General features: G+C 64.4%; 2 protein-coding genes across 2 annotated transcripts in view; one reads left to right on the top strand and one right to left on the bottom strand.

Annotated features, from left to right (window-relative positions):
- The first annotated feature begins 7,812 nt into the window (after nt 1-7,812).
- Nucleotides 7,813-8,792, top strand: PERCC1 (proline and glutamate rich with coiled coil 1). The gene has a single exon (XM_032144927.2). It carries the CDS (start codon nt 7,869-7,871, stop codon nt 8,760-8,762), a length of 894 nt encoding a protein of 297 aa, XP_032000818.1. The 5' UTR covers nt 7,813-7,868; the 3' UTR covers nt 8,763-8,792.
- The window catches only part of CCDC154 (coiled-coil domain containing 154), a 10,238-nt gene continuing 2,617 nt past the window's right edge, over nt 8,589-16,209 (bottom strand). The window contains 12 exon segments of the mRNA XM_058433975.1: nt 8,589-9,867; nt 10,001-10,185; nt 10,423-10,509; nt 11,255-11,372; nt 11,732-11,804; nt 11,972-12,095; nt 13,151-13,216; nt 13,219-13,290; nt 13,386-13,512; nt 13,934-14,073; nt 14,151-14,279; nt 14,345-14,446. Of these exon segments, the coding sequence (XP_058289958.1) occupies nt 9,741-9,867; nt 10,001-10,185; nt 10,423-10,509; nt 11,255-11,372; nt 11,732-11,804; nt 11,972-12,095; nt 13,151-13,216; nt 13,219-13,290; nt 13,386-13,512; nt 13,934-14,073; nt 14,151-14,279; nt 14,345-14,446 (1,350 nt within the window). The 3' untranslated portion in view covers nt 8,589-9,740.

Genomic DNA, 16,209 nt, shown 5'->3' with positions numbered 1-16,209 from the left:
GAGACAGGATTTCACCATGTTGGCCAGGCTGGTCTCGAACCTCTGACCTCAAGTGATTTGCCTGCCTCAGCTTCCCAAAGTGCTGGGATTACAGGCATGAGCCACCACACCCAATCCATCTTTTTTATTTTTTATTTTTGCAATATGTCTGTGTAACAAAAACTTGTCATTTCTTATGCCCAGAGTTTCAGAGAGGAATTCTCCCTCGTTCCAGTAGAGAGGTTAGTTGGAAGCCTGGACGTGCCTCCAGTGAATGGTGAAAGCTGAAGTGCTTCTTTCCTCTTAGGATGGCCCTGGAGCTAGAAGGCCTGCTCCTGACTGCCGGTGCAGGTCACCCCTCCTGTCGCCCCGGTGGTGGCGGGGACCTCGGCCCATCTGCCGCACTGTGTGCGGCCGGGTGGTCCTGGACAAGCCCCTTCCCCTGAGCCAGAATCTGCTCGCCTCTGGAGCACCGGCTCCTGCACCTGCTTCCCAGCAGAAGCAGCGCCAGATCTGGGACCAGTTCTGTTCCCCCAGGAGCTCTTGGCATCAAGGCCAGGAAGGGGGGCTGGAGGTGTCCTGAGCTCAGCAACACCTGGGCGGCCCGGCCCCAGACTGTGTTTGGGGCTGCTGTGTCAACAGAGGCACCTGTTTGCCCAGGTCCTCCTCACCGGGCCCTGCCCCACCTGTTCAACCCCAGAACCCCACCTGGAATCACTGCCAAAGCAATCCCCCTGTAGGGACCTGGGAGCACCCACTGTTGTTGGAGGAGGGGGCTCAACGTGTGGTTGGGGAGGACTGGTGAGCCTCATCCTGGTGTGCAGCCCGGGGGGCTTCCTGGAGGAGGTGGAAATCGAAGGGCCTTCTGGTTAGCCATGGAGCCTTTGGGTTAGCCTGGTGCAGCTGCCTGGTTGGCGTGGTTTTGGGCAGTTGAGCACAAGCTGCCCAGGACAGCAGAGTCGGGGGCAGAGCTGGAAGGTATAGGCAGGGGCTGAGGCTTCACTCGGGGGGCGGGCCAGCCTCTGAGGGGCCAGGCCACCAAGTTAATCTCGGTCTCAAACAGAAATGAGACACCTGGGAAGCGTGTGAAATGGGCATCCCCCGTCCCACTCAGCCCACTGTGAAGACTGGAAGACACCACCCCAGGTTCAACAGTGCCCCAAATTCACGTCCCCTCAGGACGCAAGAACTTGACCTTGTCTGGAAACAGGGTCTTTGCCAACGTCATTAGTTAAGACGAGGCCCTTCTGGACCAGGGTGGGCCCCAAATCTAACACCCAGAGTGCTTACAAGAAGGTGAGATGAGGCCGGGCGTGGAGGCGCACACCTTTCATCTTAGGACTTCGGGAGGCCGAGGGGGGATGATTGCTTGAGCCCAGGAGTTTGAGACCAACCTGGGCAACACAGACCCCATCTCTACAAAAAATATAAGACACAAGTTGAGGGGAAATGACAGACAGAGACGCCCGTGGAGAGGCCAAGGCGATGACAGCAGAGAGGCTGGAGTGAGGCGCCGACAGCCCAGGCATGCTTAGGACTGCTGGCAGCCACAGGGGAGGGGAGACAGGCATGGAATGGATTCTCCCCGGAGGCCTCAGAGGGAGCAGGGTGATGCTGACGTCTTGGTTTTGGACCTGCGGCCTCTGGAACCCTGAGGAAACCCAGTGTGTGGTGGTTGGTTGTGGGGGTCCCAGGACACAAACACAGGGGCCCAACCAGGGGCCCCACTCCTGACAGCAGCCACGCCAGAGCACTCCTGCGTCTTTTTTTTTTTTTTCCTGATATGGTGTCTCTCTCTGTCACCCAGGCTGGAGTGCAGTGGCGCTATCTCAGCTCATTGCAACCTCTGCCTCCTGTGTTCAAGCGATTCTCCTGTCTCAGCCTCCCGTGTAGCTGGGATTACAGGCGCCCGCCACCACACCCGGCTGATTTTTGTGTTTAGCAGAGACAGGGTTTCATCATGTTGGGCAGGCTGGTCTCGAACTCCTGACCTCAGATGATCCACCCTCCTCGGCCTCCCGAAGTGCTGGGATTACAGGCGTGAGCCACTGTGCCCGGCCAAACTTTTTTATTTTTTTTGTACAGAGTCTTACTATGTTGCTTAGGCTGGTCTCAAACTCCTGGGCTCAGTGGATCCTCCCACTTTGGAGGAGCTGGGACTCCAGGCGTGTGCGCACCGCCGGCTCGCATGGTGCCCATCTGCCCCCCGTGGCCTTTGACTGGTGGGCATTGACTCCCCCCCTGCCCCCCGAATGCTGTGTCTGCTTGACCCCGGGTGGGAAAAGCCACAGCCGGATGTGCCGGGGCGCCTGCGTCCCCGGGGCCCCGCTCTCCTTGGTGAGTCCAGGTGGAGCTGGCACTGGCCCTGCCCAGAAAGCTGCTCTCATCCTCCCCCTCCCCCAGGGACGTAAACCAACACCTCGGCCTTCATTATCTCAAAGCACACAGAGAAATTTCGTGGGAGGCCTAATGTCCCGCTAATGGGCGGCGGAGGCTGCAGCCCTCGTGTGCCTAATGGCGGGTGACTAGCTGCAGAGCCTCTTGAGAGCTGGCATATTGGAGCTATTGATTTTCGCCAGGAAGATCAATATGGGGTCCGTGGGCACAGCAGGCATGCTGCACTTGGAAGGGCAGCGCCTTCCCCCAGGGCCTGAGGCCCCACGGCAAGGGTGGGAGCCGGCAGGGCTGTGGGCCGGGAGCTCGGTTGGGCCCGATGCCGCCCCCCACGAGAGGCGCGCTGGCCGCAGATGCTGGAAGTCGCTCGGGCCCAGCCCCACTGCCAGGGCCTCCTGTGCTCCTCAGCCCGGCCCCGGCCGCCCGCCCCACGCCAGGCAGGACACAGGCAGGCAGTGGTGTGGGACATGCGTTTCTCCACCATCCCAGATGCCCTAGAGGCTGCTGCCCCACCCAGCCTCACCAGAAACCGCAGTCACCTCCACCTGAAGGCCTCCCGAGTCTCAGGACTCAGGAGTAGGGAGCTAATTAGCGAGGGGCTAATTCATCCACCCCTCCCCCAGGGGGTCCCCATATCCCACCCTCGCCCCTCCGGCCACCCCTGGGTTCCCCTTCACTGCCTGCTTGGACCCGTGCAGTGGCACTGTCAGCCCTGAGCGTCAGGCCAGCTCCCCGGGAGTCCACGCCAGTCCCACACTGCTCTGCCCCAGCACCTCCTCCCAAATGCCTGTCTACTCCGGTTTGCGCCCACTCTAGAATTTTCCATCCCAGACTGGGGTTTTCTCTGTGGTTTCTTGTCAGGCAGAGACGAGCATCCAGACAGCTCCGGGACGGCGGAGTCACGGGCAGAGTCACAGGCAGGCCCCCAGCACCCGAGTCAGAGGACAGTGGGAAAACCCAGGGCCCTGGGGCGGGAGCAGCATGCGGCCTTTCCGGGGAAGCAGGTCACCCCGCTGAGGCTTTCTCTCCAGGGACAGGGGAAGCGCCGAGGTTCAGGCAGCCCCGGCTCCCCCACCTCCAGCATCCAGAGGCTCCCGCGTCCCGCTCCTGGCCGCTGCCTCCAGCGCCAAAGCCAGCAGCGTGGCCTTTTCCATCCTCTCAGTCTCCTGCTCCCTCCGACAAGGATCCACCAGGTGACCTCCTGTCTGTAGGTCATTCGCTTAGCCACACCCGCCGTCCCTCAGCTGTGTCGTTGCGGGGGGTTCAGGCGCGGACGTCTTGGGGCCATCACAGGGCTGGTGTTTCCGGGCTGTCCGCTCTGGAGGAACCCCTTCCGCTTCCCAAGGCTTGCCCGCCGGGCCCCCGCACTCACCTCCCTCACGAGGGGCTGGGTCTCATTTCCTCGCCCTTGGCGTCCAGGACAGCGACGAGCACCGACAAGGCCAGTCACCGAGCGAGCTGAGGACCACCTGCGCTCAAAGCCTGGGCTTGCCGTTTCCCGCAGCCCACGCCTCTCAGGGCAGAACACAGGGGCCCAGAGGCCCTTCTGGGTCCTCCACTGGAGTTCCCTCGGTGCCCCTGCTAACCCCATCCCTGCTGAGACCCGCAAGGTGGAGGCCTGCAGTGCCCAGACCCCAGGCTGGCTTGGTTCCCACCCTTCCCTCCGCAGGCCCCGGCCATTCCACAGCATGCGGCAGAGGGCGCTGCAGCCACTGCCAGGAGCGGCAGAACCCCCACCCTCTGCAGGTCCGGACCCGGGGTTCTGAGCCACGAGGGCGGATGCACCCAGGGCCCCAGGCCAGAAGCTCCCCAGGTCGGGAGGGGCAGGGGCTGTTTCTGGTCAGAGATGGGGGCCTAGGGCCCTGAACCCCAGGCAGCTGCAGGTCCTCAGCGACAGCTGGATCAGAGGGGAGCTGGTGAGGCTGGCAAAGCCCCCCACAGCCAGGGCATGGCCAAGCGTCCTCAGACCCTGGAGTCTCAGGGCAGCCCCCATGAAGCCAGGGACAGAGGCCCCTATATGGTTTGGACGCTCAGGGCTGAATATGGCCAGATGCACTTCACCTGGGGCACGGGCTCACTGGGCTGTGGGCTCACTGAGCTATGGGGTCAACTGGCTGTGGGCTCACCTGGGCTGTGGGCTCATTGGGCTATGGGGTCACCTGGCTGTGGGGTCACCTGGGCTGTGGGCTCACCGGGGCGTGAGCTCGGTTTCTGCCTGTGAAGGAGCAGTAAGGAGAAGCCGTAACTGGTGGCTCTGCGGATGCTGTCCCTGTCCCCCCTCCCAGCAGCCTCTCCTGGGACCTGCAGGTGACCCCACCCCTCACCATGAGACCCATGTGGAGGCCGCCGGCCTGCCCTCTGCAGAATCTCACTCTTAAGCTTGAACTTTTTGTTTCCTGTCCCTTCCCTCGAAGCCGGGGGTCCTGACTGCAGCCCCCGGACACTGAGTGGTCGCATTGACTGCCTGAGGCCCCCTGGGATCTCCTGCCTTCCGGGTGCCCAAGAAATCGAGGCAGGGCCACAGGTCCCCAGGTGCAGACAAGGGCTGGGCCCGTGTCCAAATCCCTGTGTGTTGGATGTCACTGGGTGAGAGGGGCTGGTCTCCCATCTGACTGGGGGACGCCTGGAGCGTAGGGGTGAGGACCAGCGTGGGGTGTGGCGTCCAGAACCCTCCTGGCCCCTGGAAGGTGAAGGCCCAGGAGCTGGGGGCTCGGGACAGGGAGTGTTGGGGCCAGGCCAGGCCGGGGGCTGCTGTCCCATCCGCAGAGCCGGAGTCCCTGGGAAGGACGCTGTGGAATCCTCCCAACCTGGGCCACCTGGGGCTGCTCTGGGGAGCACAATGCCAAGCGGGGACACACATGGCGAATGCCAAGGTCAGGGACGGTCACATGCGGGTGGCGCCTGTGCGGCCTGAGCCGTGTCCCCACAATGCATGTCCACCTTGGGTCTCCGAATGGGACCTCATTTGGAAGCCCTGCAGGTGTAACTGGTGAAGCTAAGGGCACATTGGGTGGGCGTGGGCCCTAAATCCAGGGACGGAGTCCCCCTAGGAGGGCAGAGGACACACACAGGGAAGACCCCGTGAAGACGGAGGCAGAGACTGGGGAGAAGCAACCACGAGGTGAGAAGCCACTCCTGGCGACCGTGGACCAGGACCTCTGGCCTCCTGACCTGTGTTCCAGGCCGCCCAGGTGTGGTCATTGTCACAGCAGTCCCAGGAAGCTAACAAGGCCCCCACCGTGGAACAGCTGGGGCCACCCAGGAGGAGCCAGGGAGTCCGTGGGAGCGGCAGAAGCCCTTGAGGACGCTTCTTGGGGAGGCTTTCCTGGGAGCAATAGGTGAGGGGAGAGTTCCCAGCCCTCCATTCCCACCCCAGGGGTGGCTGCAGCTGAGGAAGGAAGGCCCCTGGGAAGAAGCCTGGGGAAGCAGGGGGTTCCACCATTAAGGATCGATTGCAAACACCTCTGAGCTCTGGGCAGGTGGGCAGCGGCAGCCCAGCAGGTGTCCTGGTAGCCACTGGGCCAGTGGAGATGGTCATGGCCGTCCAGGAGGTCCCGACGGCCGAGGGAGCTGGGCAGGTGCTCCAGGAGCCCCACCTGCAGCCCACACACCGGGCCCTGGCTGGGGGGTCCCTGGGCCCTCGCTCCCTTCCCCTCCCCCTTCCCCAGGGCCCTCCTGCGGCCGGGAGTGCTGTTCACCCCGCTGGCTGCAGAGGCAGGATGTCCTTTAGAGAGGCCTACTCCAGAACTCAAAATAGCATGAAATTTAATTTTCCGCCTATTTGACAAGGCTGGGTCCGGGCCCCAGTCAGCAGCAGAGATAAGGGTCCCGGGGCCCGGGGGTGAGCCAGCTGCGCCCGCACAAACACTCCACGGTCCCCAGGCAGGCCGCATGCAGGTGAGGCGGGGGGCGTGCTCCCCCCTCGGGGCCCTGGTTGCCGGGCGCTAAAGCAAACGGGCTCTATTTGCCCAGTCTGCGATGACAATGCTGTCGCCAAATATTTGCCAGCCCCTGGCGGCTGCAGAGCGCGGCTATAAATGCTTGTGTCCAGGTGGAGGGGTGCCTGTGGAGTAAGAGCTGTCGGCCCCGGCCAGGTAGGAGCCAGGGCCTGGGGGAGGCAGGTGCTGCTGGGGACCACCACAGCACTGGGGACTTGGAGTCTGTGAGTCCTGCCCAGGGCTCTGCGGGGACCACCCACCCCTGGGAGAGTCCCCCAGAGCGCTGGGCCGGCATTGGGGCAGACAGAGGGCCATGGGAGGGCGCCTGCGTCTGGGCTCTCCGTGAGCAGTCAGCCCCAAAGTCCAGCACTCAGGACACTGGATGCCTCCTACGATGGGGACCCCAGTACTTGAGTGAGATCAGGACCACAGCTCGGCCGGCCAGGTCAGGGGGCCTCGCAGTTCACCTCCCCAACAGCCAGCCGGGAAACATCCTGACCCCGAGGAACGCCTGTCCCAGTGCCATGGACGGTCCCCGCAGCCCTCCTCCCTCTCCTGCCTCCCCGCAGCCCTGCCCCCTCCCAGCAGCCCTCCCCCCTCCCCACAACCCCCCTCCCTCCCCGCAGCCCTCCCCACTCCCCACAGCCCTCCTCCCTCCCTCTGCCCTCCTGCCGCAGGCTCCGGGCAAGATGGGTTCAGGCTACCTGGCCCCGGGGCACCCACCTGTCCCCTCGAGGAGGGGCTGGGCAGGCCTCGTCTGTGTGGTGGGCTCTACCTGGCAGCTGGCCCAGAGGAGAGCTGCACCCACCCCACAGTCCCCGTCCAGACACCCTCCTGCCAGGCCCCTGACCCAGGTACCACACTTGAGTCATCCTGGCCAGGTGCAGCGGCCCCTGGAGCCCACCCCTGCAGGGACCTCCCACCCCAGCCGCCTTCACCATCGCGGAGACTTCCCAATTAGGGCCGCTGGGGTGCTGCCTCCTGCTCCCTTGGAACTGTGATGGCCCAGAAGAACCCCGCAGGGGCTGCACAGGCTCTGGGCTCAGTTACGTCTGACGCTTCCACTTTGATCAAGAGCCCTGGAGCCCCTGGTTCTGACCCACAGCAGCCCCAGCCTGGGACCCAGCTCCGGCTCCGCAGCCCCAGCACCCCTGCCCTGGCCCGCGGGGCTCCCTGCCCCCCTGCCTGGCTTCTCGAGGCCCTGTCCCCAGGGCCTGCTCTCTCCCACCCAGCATCCTCCCCTCCCAAGTGACCACAATTGTAGTATCCCCACAATGTCCCCATGTCCCCAACTGCCCCCCACGACAGGACCCCACTGCTCCCACCCAGTCACCATCCTGGGCCAGCCGTCCAGCAGGTCTCACAGCCCCTGGCCAGCCATCCCCCTCATGCCACAGCCATGAGGCCACAGTGCCCACCCCGTCTCTCTCCACGCCTCACTCCTGTGGCAATCTGTGCCCTCGACAGCGCAACTGGGAGCCCAGGAGCTGAGGAAGGTCTCTGCGGGAGGCCACAGATGTGTGAGATCCGAGTGCAGCAGCCGAGGGCGGCGGGGGCATGGCCAGGCCTGACAGGGAACCTGCCCCTCTGTCTCCCTCCCCAACCAGCGCCTGCTGCCCAGGAGGCCCCAGAAGCGTGGGACGCGTGGAGATGGCCGCTGGTGTGATCCGGCCCCTGTGCGACTTCCAGCTGCCCCTGCTGCACCACCACCCCTTCCTGCCCTCAGATCCGGAGCCCCCAGAGACTTCGGAGGAGGAAGAGGAGGAGGAGGAGGAGGAGGGGGAGGAGGGGGAGGGCGAGGGGCTGGGGAGCTGTGGCCAGATCCTCCCGAGCTCAGGCCGGGCAGAGGCGACGGAGGAAGCAGCCACCCAGGGTCCCAGCAGCCCCGAGACACCGCTGCAGCTGCTACGCTTCTCAGAGCTCATCAGCGATGACATCCAGCGGTACTTTGGCCGCAAGGACAAGGGGCAGGACCCAGATGCCTGCGACGTCTACGCCGACAGCCGCCCAGCCAGCAGCACTGCCCGGGAGCTCTACTACGCAGACCTGGTGCGCCTGGCCCGCGGCGGGTCCCTGGAGGACGAGGACACCCCGGAGCCCAGGGTCCCCCGAGGGCAGGTGCGCAGGCCAGGCCTCAGCGGGGACAGGGCGCAGCCCCTGGGACCCCTGGCCGAGCTCTTTGACTACGGGCTGCAGCGGTACTGGGGGTCCAGGGCGGCGGCCGGCTGGAGCCTGAGGCTGGAGCGGAAGTACGGCCACATCACCCCCATGGCCCAGAGGAAGTTGCCCCCGTCCTTCTGGAAGGAGCCGACCCCTAGCCCCCTGGGCCTGCTGCACCCTGGCACGCCGGACTTCAGCGACCTGCTGGCCAGCTGGTCAGCCGAGGCCTGTCCTGAGCTGCCCAGCAGGGGATCCCCAACCCTGGAAGGGGCACAGCCAGCCGAGGCCTAGCAAGGGGCTGGGGTCAGAGTTAGCTGGCGGCAGCGGGGCCGTCCCTAAGGCACTGGACTCTCCTCCCGTCCTCCTGGGAAGAGCCTCCTCCGTCCCTCACGGCCACCACAGGGCAAACCCAGACGTCACCAGGGCTGGGCTGGAGCGGGAGCAGCAAGGGTGGTGCCCAGACCTGGCCATGCCCTGGACTTCAGCCCCAGCAGAGCCCCTGGAGGGGCACAGGGACCCCCAGAGCCCTGCCCGCAGAAAAGGGAGGCTTGAGCTCAATGGGCCCCACCCACCAGGGCCCCCAGGGGAGGCTGAGGGGCCAGCCCCAGAGATTCCAGGTCAGCAGCAAGGGTCAGTGGAGGACAGAGCCCCCGAGCCAGCCCTCCCACCCTGCAGAGGCCCCAGGACTGAGCGGCCCCGAACTTGCAGCCCCTCCCCTGAGCCCCCGGCAGCAGGCGGCAGGGCCGGCGACCGCAGGATGAGCGAGGGCTTTCTTGGAGAGGCAGGAAGAGGGGCCCACTGCCCAACCGAGACAGCAAACAAGGGCTGTCTCCTCCCCAGATGCTGGAAAGCTCTTCCACTGCAGGGGTGCTGGGCTGGAGGGGCTCTGAGGCAGAGCCAGGGAGCCCGAGTCCAGGGGGCTTCCCCGGGTCCTCCTCACAACCCGAGCAGGGGCGGCTCACAGCAGGTCCTGGCGGGGGCAGGCCTAGGTGCTTCTGTGCAGGCCCCAGCCCAGCCCCTTCCACCCCGGGGGGCTCTGGCAGGGAAGGAGAGGGGCTGCTGAAGTGCCATGGAAAGCAACAGCCTGAAGCCAAGCTGGGCTTGGGCAGGACAGGAAGTCGTGGGGGTCAAGGGACTGGGTCCCTCCAGGCTTGGGCACCCCCGCTGCCCGGGACCTCGCTACCCCTCTCAGCCCCACAGGCCCTGGGGAGGCTGTCTCCCGGCACGCATCAGGGAACCTCGGCTCTAATGAGTGCAAAGCCGGCACGTTTATTTCTGGATGAAGAGCGAGGGTGTGAGCTGCTGCATCTGCTCCTGGCTGTGGGGTTTCTCTGGGACCCCTCCTGGCCTCCGCAGGGCCCTGAGCTTTATGAGGGACGCCTTCCACCGCAGCCACCTGTCCGGAGATGCAGCACGTGGCCCCTGCACCCCCGCCCCACCCCTTGTGGCCCACCTGCTGCCCATGGGCCCCCAGCCCCGAATCCCGACCCAAAGGCCCAGGAGGTCGCGCTGGGATCCCTGCTGCCCACCTCACGGCCTGGTGCACGCCCCAGCAGTTCACAGGCACCACCTCGCCAGGCGCCATGTCCTTGATGAAGACCCGCGGCCTCGCCAGGGATGGGAGCGCCTTCCAGCTGCCCAGCGGCATCCGCGGGCCCTCCTCACTCCGCAGCCGCAGCACACTCTCCCGCAGGGCGGCCATCTCCTGCGTGCGCTGTGGGACGGGGACGCTGGTGTCACCCAGGAGCCAGACCTCTGGGCAGGGGACGGCAAACAGGGGGCTTATGTCCCACCAGGAGCCTGGAAACCATTTATCTTCAGGGAAACCCTGCCCATTGCCAGACACTTGGACAGACAGACACTGGCACCTGCAGCAGCGCAGGCGGGGAGGCAGCAGGGCTGAGGGAGCGGGTGGGAGCTGGGCAGTGCCGGCCGGGCAGGGCCTCCTCACCAGCCGGGCCGCAGTGTTGAACCTGAGGTTCTGAATGGTCTTGTTGGCCTGGACGCAGTTTTCCAGCTTCATTATTTGGTTCTGAAACTAAACACGGCCCCAATTTGGGCACAGACAGGGCCAGTCTGCCAGCATCCTGCTGTCCCCACAGGTGCCCCCATATCCGCTGTTGAGTGCTTACAGGTTGGGCAGGGGCCACCCGCTGCTAGGCCACCGCAGGGCCTAGGACAAGCTCCGCTGAGGAAGCCGCAGCCTGAGAGTGGCCCTGCGGGGACCTGGCCAGGGCTCAGGGTTGTTCCCGCCCTCCTGGCTCCAGGCATGTGCCTCCATTTAGAACTGCCAGAGGCTTAGACAAGCTGAGGTGGCCCAGGGACAGCTGGCTTTTTTGTTTTTGTTTTGTTTTGTTCGAGACAGAGTTTCACTCTTGTCGCCTAGGTTAGAATGCAATGGCGCAATCTTGGCTCACCGCAACCTCCACCTTCCGGGTTCGAGCGATTCTCCTACCTCAGCCTCCCGAGTAGCTGGGACTACGGGCGTGCGCCACCATGTCTGGCTAATTTTTGTATTTTTAGTAGAGACGGAGTTTCTCCATGTTGGTCAGGAGGGTCTCAAATTCCTGACCTCAGGTGATCCACCTGCCTCGGCCTCCCAAAGTGCTGGGATTATAGATGTAAGCCACTCCGCCTGGCCTCCGACAGGTGGTTTTCTGAGCGTCTCCTGCTGGCTGGAAAATGCCCCGTAGGCTGGGGGTCCTGCCTGTCCGCACGGCTGCCCCGTCTGAACCCAATGGCTCCCTTCTCTCCCAGCTGGGTGTGGGCAGCCCCAGGACTACCGTGGTCAGCTTGCCCTGCATCTCCGCGATCTTCCGCCCAGGGCTGTCTTCCTTTAGCAGCTGCACGGATGACAGCAGCGTGGCCAGCTCCTGCCGCATGGCCCCAACCTCAGACTCCCTGTGGGCAGCAGAGGCCGGGGCTGGCTGTGGGGTGTGCTTGGGGGTAGGGCCAGGACCGGGGACAAAGGCCACTCCCACAGCCACCACAGGGTGAAGGAGGCTCGAGGGGGCTCAGCCCTGTCACCCCTCCACTGGGGAAGGTGGGGGTCCCCAACGGGGGGTAGAGGGAGGGGCTGGAGGCTCCTCAGAGGCTGCACCAGGGTGGCAGGTGAGCCCAGTGCTAGGCCGGGCCCGGGCTCAGGGGGAACAGTTCTGTCGTGACACCAGGGGGCTTGTGGAGAGCAGCGTGGGGACCAGCCCAGCCCAGTGACGGTCAGCAGAGCCCCTGCCCCCTTCCCAGGGCCCTGGAGGCTATACCTGGCTTTGCCTTCAGCGGAAATCCTGAGGTCTGAGTCACTCTTATGAAGCAGGCACTTGTCGGAGACACTCTATCTGAACACAGAGCCGGGAGTGGCGGGCAGCCCCAGGCGCCATCTAGTGCCAGCCTTGGCCTCGGCCCGCACAGGGAGAGGGAGGAGGGGAGAGGACAAGGTGGGGGGAGAAGGGTCCCACGCCACCTCCAAGGCCCAAGTACACCGAGGCTGGCTGTGCCTTCGCCCACCTGCTGGGGGAGGCCATCCACCTTCTCCCGCACCCCTCGCAGGTGTGCGGCGACCTCCTTCCGCCACCTGGCCAGGCCCTCCAGGGACTTCCTGTCTGTACCTTCCCATTCGGTCTTTGCCTGGGGTACAGACGCCCAGTGAGGCACAAAGCCCAGAGAGGGGAGACAGACAGATGGACAGACGGACACGGGGAGCTCTGGGGGGCAGGCGGCCCCCACCCCGACTTCCAACTCTGAGACATTTGTGCACAGGCCTGCAGGCAGCCGGGATGGCCTGGCCAGGCACGCTCTGGAGACACATGCCAAGGCAAGGCCTGGGCAGCTGAGGGCCCGTGGGGGCTGTTCTGACCACACAGGTGCCCGAGGGAGGCAGGGCAGGCCCCGGTGGGATCCAGCCCCGAAACACAGGGTGTTGCCCACGTTCGCAGCAGCACTCACGTGTCAGTGGATGAGCGGGAACCGGGGGGCGGCGCCTACGCAATGCACGTTACACCACCGTGGAAGGGGTGAAGCTCTGTGCACAAGGCCCCGAGAAGTGGGAAACGGGATGCCCGTGGGTGTCACTGCCACAGCGGCCACAGGGTGCGTGGCTCCATTTCGTGGAAACGTCCAGAACAGGCAGCCCCCGAGACAGGGAGGGGCCCGGCGGTCACCAGGGGAAGTGGGGATGGGAATGAGCTCCCCAGAGACAGGGAGGGGCCCGGCGGTCGCGAGGGGAAGTGGGGATGGGAATGAGTGCTTATGGGGCTGAGGTTCTTCCTGAGGGATGAATGCTCTGAACTGTGAATAGACACACGGACTGTGCACCTTCACGGGCGAACCGTGTGGGGAGTGAATCCATCTCAACAGAGCTGTTACAAAGTGAACAAGAGCACGAGGGGTGGAGGCCGCTTGTCTGCCCTGCCGTGAGCTGCCCGCATGGCTGAGCCGTGGGCTGAGGCTCCAGCTTGGGCCTCAGGGGCTGCAGATGCTGGGCCGAGGCTGCTCAGCGGCTGTCCTGCCCCACACAGGAGTCTCTGGGGCTCGGGGTCTCCCAGGCCCTGGGGACAGTCGCTGGGTGGGATGGGAGGCTTGGGACCGGCCTGTCAGGCTCTACCCTGGGGGCAATGGTGGGCTGCGAGCCGGAGGGGTGGGGACTCCCCATAGCCCTGCCTGGCCCCCGCTGCCTGGCGCACCTCGGACACCCTGAGGCACAGCATCTGCTCCTGGAGATGGAACCGGCTGCTCAGAGCCGGGAGATGTGTCCACTCAGCTCCTTTAGCTGCCTGGCCAGCTGCGCCACCCATGCCTCCAGAGCCTGGCTCTTCTCTCGGAGCTGCAGGGGGACAGGTGGGCGTGGGGAGGCCTGGCTGAGCGCCCATCCTGTGTGCGTGGGGGACCCCGTGGGGGACATGTTGCCCTACCCCTCACCAGCGCCAGCTCGCCATGCATCTCCTGCCGGGCCAGCTCGCCAGCCAGCTGTGCGGCCTCCAGGTTCTCCTGCACGCAGGCGGCCAGCTCCCCAGCCCGGCTCTCCTCCAAGGGCCCTTTGGCGTCCCTAGGGGTTGGGGACACATAGACACCCTCAGCGGAGCCTGCCCACCCCTCAGCCCTGGGCCAGGGAGAGGAGCTTGGCTGCTGGCTCCAGAACCTCCCAGGAGACCCTGGGATTGGAAGATGGGATGCAGTCACAGTGCCACCAAGACGGGTTCACTCCCCATGGCCACCAAGACGGGGGTTCACTCCCCACGGCCACCAAGACAGGGGTTCCCTCCCCATGGCCACAGCTGAGTGCCCCAGGGAGGGCAGGCTGGCCGAGGGACAGGAGGCCCCACAGGAGGGAGGAGGGGCCACACCATCCAGCTGCAGCCCTCAGGATCGAGCACCCTGCTCGGGGGAGGCAAAGTCATTCCCTGCTGAGTCGGCCACTGCAGCCCCCTCCTGAATGGGACATCAGGGGTCTCCCCACCTGACAGCACCTGAAGCCCCAGGACAGCCACCAGGCCTTCTCCTCGGCCAGCAGGACACAGTTCAGTGATGCCTGGTTCTGCTGCACGAACTTGCTCAGCTGGGCCACGGCGGCATCCAGGCCCTGGCACTGCTCCAGGAGGTGGCTCTCCTGCCGAGGGGTGGAGGCCGCCCTGAGACCCGCAGCCCGGCCCCGGCCCCACCTGCCCGCCGCCCGCCCAGCCCCACCTCATGCTGCCCCTGCAGGGCCCGCAGGCGCTCCTCCATCAGCCCCCGAAGCTTCTCCCACCGGCTCTCCAGCTCGCCCCGCAGGCTGCCCTCCAGCCTCAGCCGCGAGCTCTCCGAGGCCTTCATCCTCTGTAGGGAGACCCCACTGTCTGGGAAGGGGGGGCGGGGCAGGCCGGCCGCGGGCAGGCTCCCACCTTCTCCAGGGCCAGGAAGCTCTTCTGCAGGAAGCCGCACAGCTTGGCCTCCCTCTTCAGGAAGCGCAGGCTCACCTCTTCGCCCAGCTTGGTCACCTGGGCCTGGGGCGGAGGCACATTGTCCCGTGTGCAGCCTCTGCTGGACACGCAGCCGGTCCCCCTCCTGCCCGCGGTCTCCATCAGAGTTGGAGTCCCCTGCTGTCCCCAAGCCCCGAGCCCAGCTGAGCCAGGCCCGCCATACCCTCAGCCTGAAGAAAGCGAGGGCGGGCAGGACCACTCTGTACCCAGACGACCGACCAGGTACGGGTCCGTGAAGCATCAGAAGGCCACGCTCACGTGGTGTCCAGACACACTTGGCACCCACCACCGATGCCGCCCAGCGAAGGCCCCCGAGCCACCACCAGGCCCCGGCAGGGAAGCAGGAGTGTCGTACAGGTGTCCCCATGCACGGGGAGCCAGGCGGGCTGGGCAGAGCCTTGAGGCCTTGTCTCCACCCCAACAGCTGCTTTCCTGCCGCACCGAGGGTCCGAAGGTGAGGGAAGGGGGAGGCGCAGCCGGCCCCATCCCTGCATCTCATACACCCAAAGGGTGGGCAGGCGGCACAGGCCCTTCGTCAGCCACAGAGAGGCGCCTCCCGGGAAACTTGCCCTCCACCCAAGCTCCTGCTGGCCTCCCGTCCCTCAGGTCACCTCAGAGTAGATATTTTTCTGTAAAAAGCCAGATGGTACATGTTCCCGCCTCATGGGGTCTCTGTTGTAACCCTCTCAGCACGGCGGTTACAGCCCCCACAGTAGACACTGACAACATGTAAAAAATGTTCCTGTGTGCCAATAAAACTTTATTTACAAAAACAAGCAGTGGCTGGCGCAATGACTCACTCCCACTTTGGGAGGCCAAGGCTGGTGGATCACCTAAGGTCAGAGGTTCAAGACCAGCCTGGCCAGTATGGTGAAACCCTGTCTCTACTAAAACTACAAAAATTAGCCAGACATGGACAGCTGTCGTAATCCCAGCTACTCTGGAGGCTGAGGCAGGAGAATCGCTTGAACCCAGGAGATGGAGGTTGCAGTGAGCCAAGATCACGCCACTGTACTCCAGCCTGGGCGACAGAGCGAGACCGTCTGGAAAAAAAAAAAAAAAAAAGGCCGGGTGCAGTGGCTCACGCCTGAAATCCCAACACTTTGGGAGGCCAAGGCGGGCAGATCACGAGGTCAGGAGATCAAGACTATCCTGGCTAACTCGGTGAAACCCTGTCTACTAAAAATACAAAAAAATTAGCTGGGCATGGTGGTGCGTGCCTGTAGTCCCAGCTACTCAGGAGGCTGAGGCAGGAGAATGGTGTGAACCCAGGAGGTGGAGCTTGCAGTGAGCTGAGATCACGCCACTGCACTCCAGCCTGGGCAACAGAGTGAGACTCCATCTCAGAAAAGAAAAGAAAAAAGAAAAGAAAAGAAAAAAGAAAAGAAAACTTTTTGGGAGGCTGAGGCAGGAGGATCACTTGAGCCCAGGAGTTTGAGACCAGCCTGGGCAACACAGTGAGACCCCATCTCTACAAAACATCAAAAAATTAGCCAGGCGGGCCGGGCGCGGTGGCTCAGGCCTGTAATCCCAGCACTTTGGGAGGCCGAGGTGGGTGGATCATGAGGTTAGGAGATCGAGACCATCCTGGCTAACACAGTGAAACCCCATCTCTACTAAAAACACAAAAAATTAGCCGGGCGTGGTGGCGGGTGCCTGTAGTCCCAGCTACTTGGGAGGCTGAGGCAGGAGAATGGCGTGAACCTGGGAGGCGGAGCTTGTAGTGAGCCAAGATCGCGCCACTGCACTCCAGCCCAGGCAACAGAGGGAGACTCCGTCTCAAAAAA

This window comes from Hylobates moloch, unplaced genomic scaffold, assembly GCF_009828535.3.
Source record: "Hylobates moloch isolate HMO894 unplaced genomic scaffold, HMol_V3 SCAFFOLD_23, whole genome shotgun sequence".
Lineage (NCBI taxonomy): Eukaryota > Metazoa > Chordata > Mammalia > Primates > Hylobatidae > Hylobates > Hylobates moloch.
The sequence above is the reverse complement of the archived record's forward strand: the minus strand, read 5'-3'. Positions and strand labels throughout refer to the sequence as shown.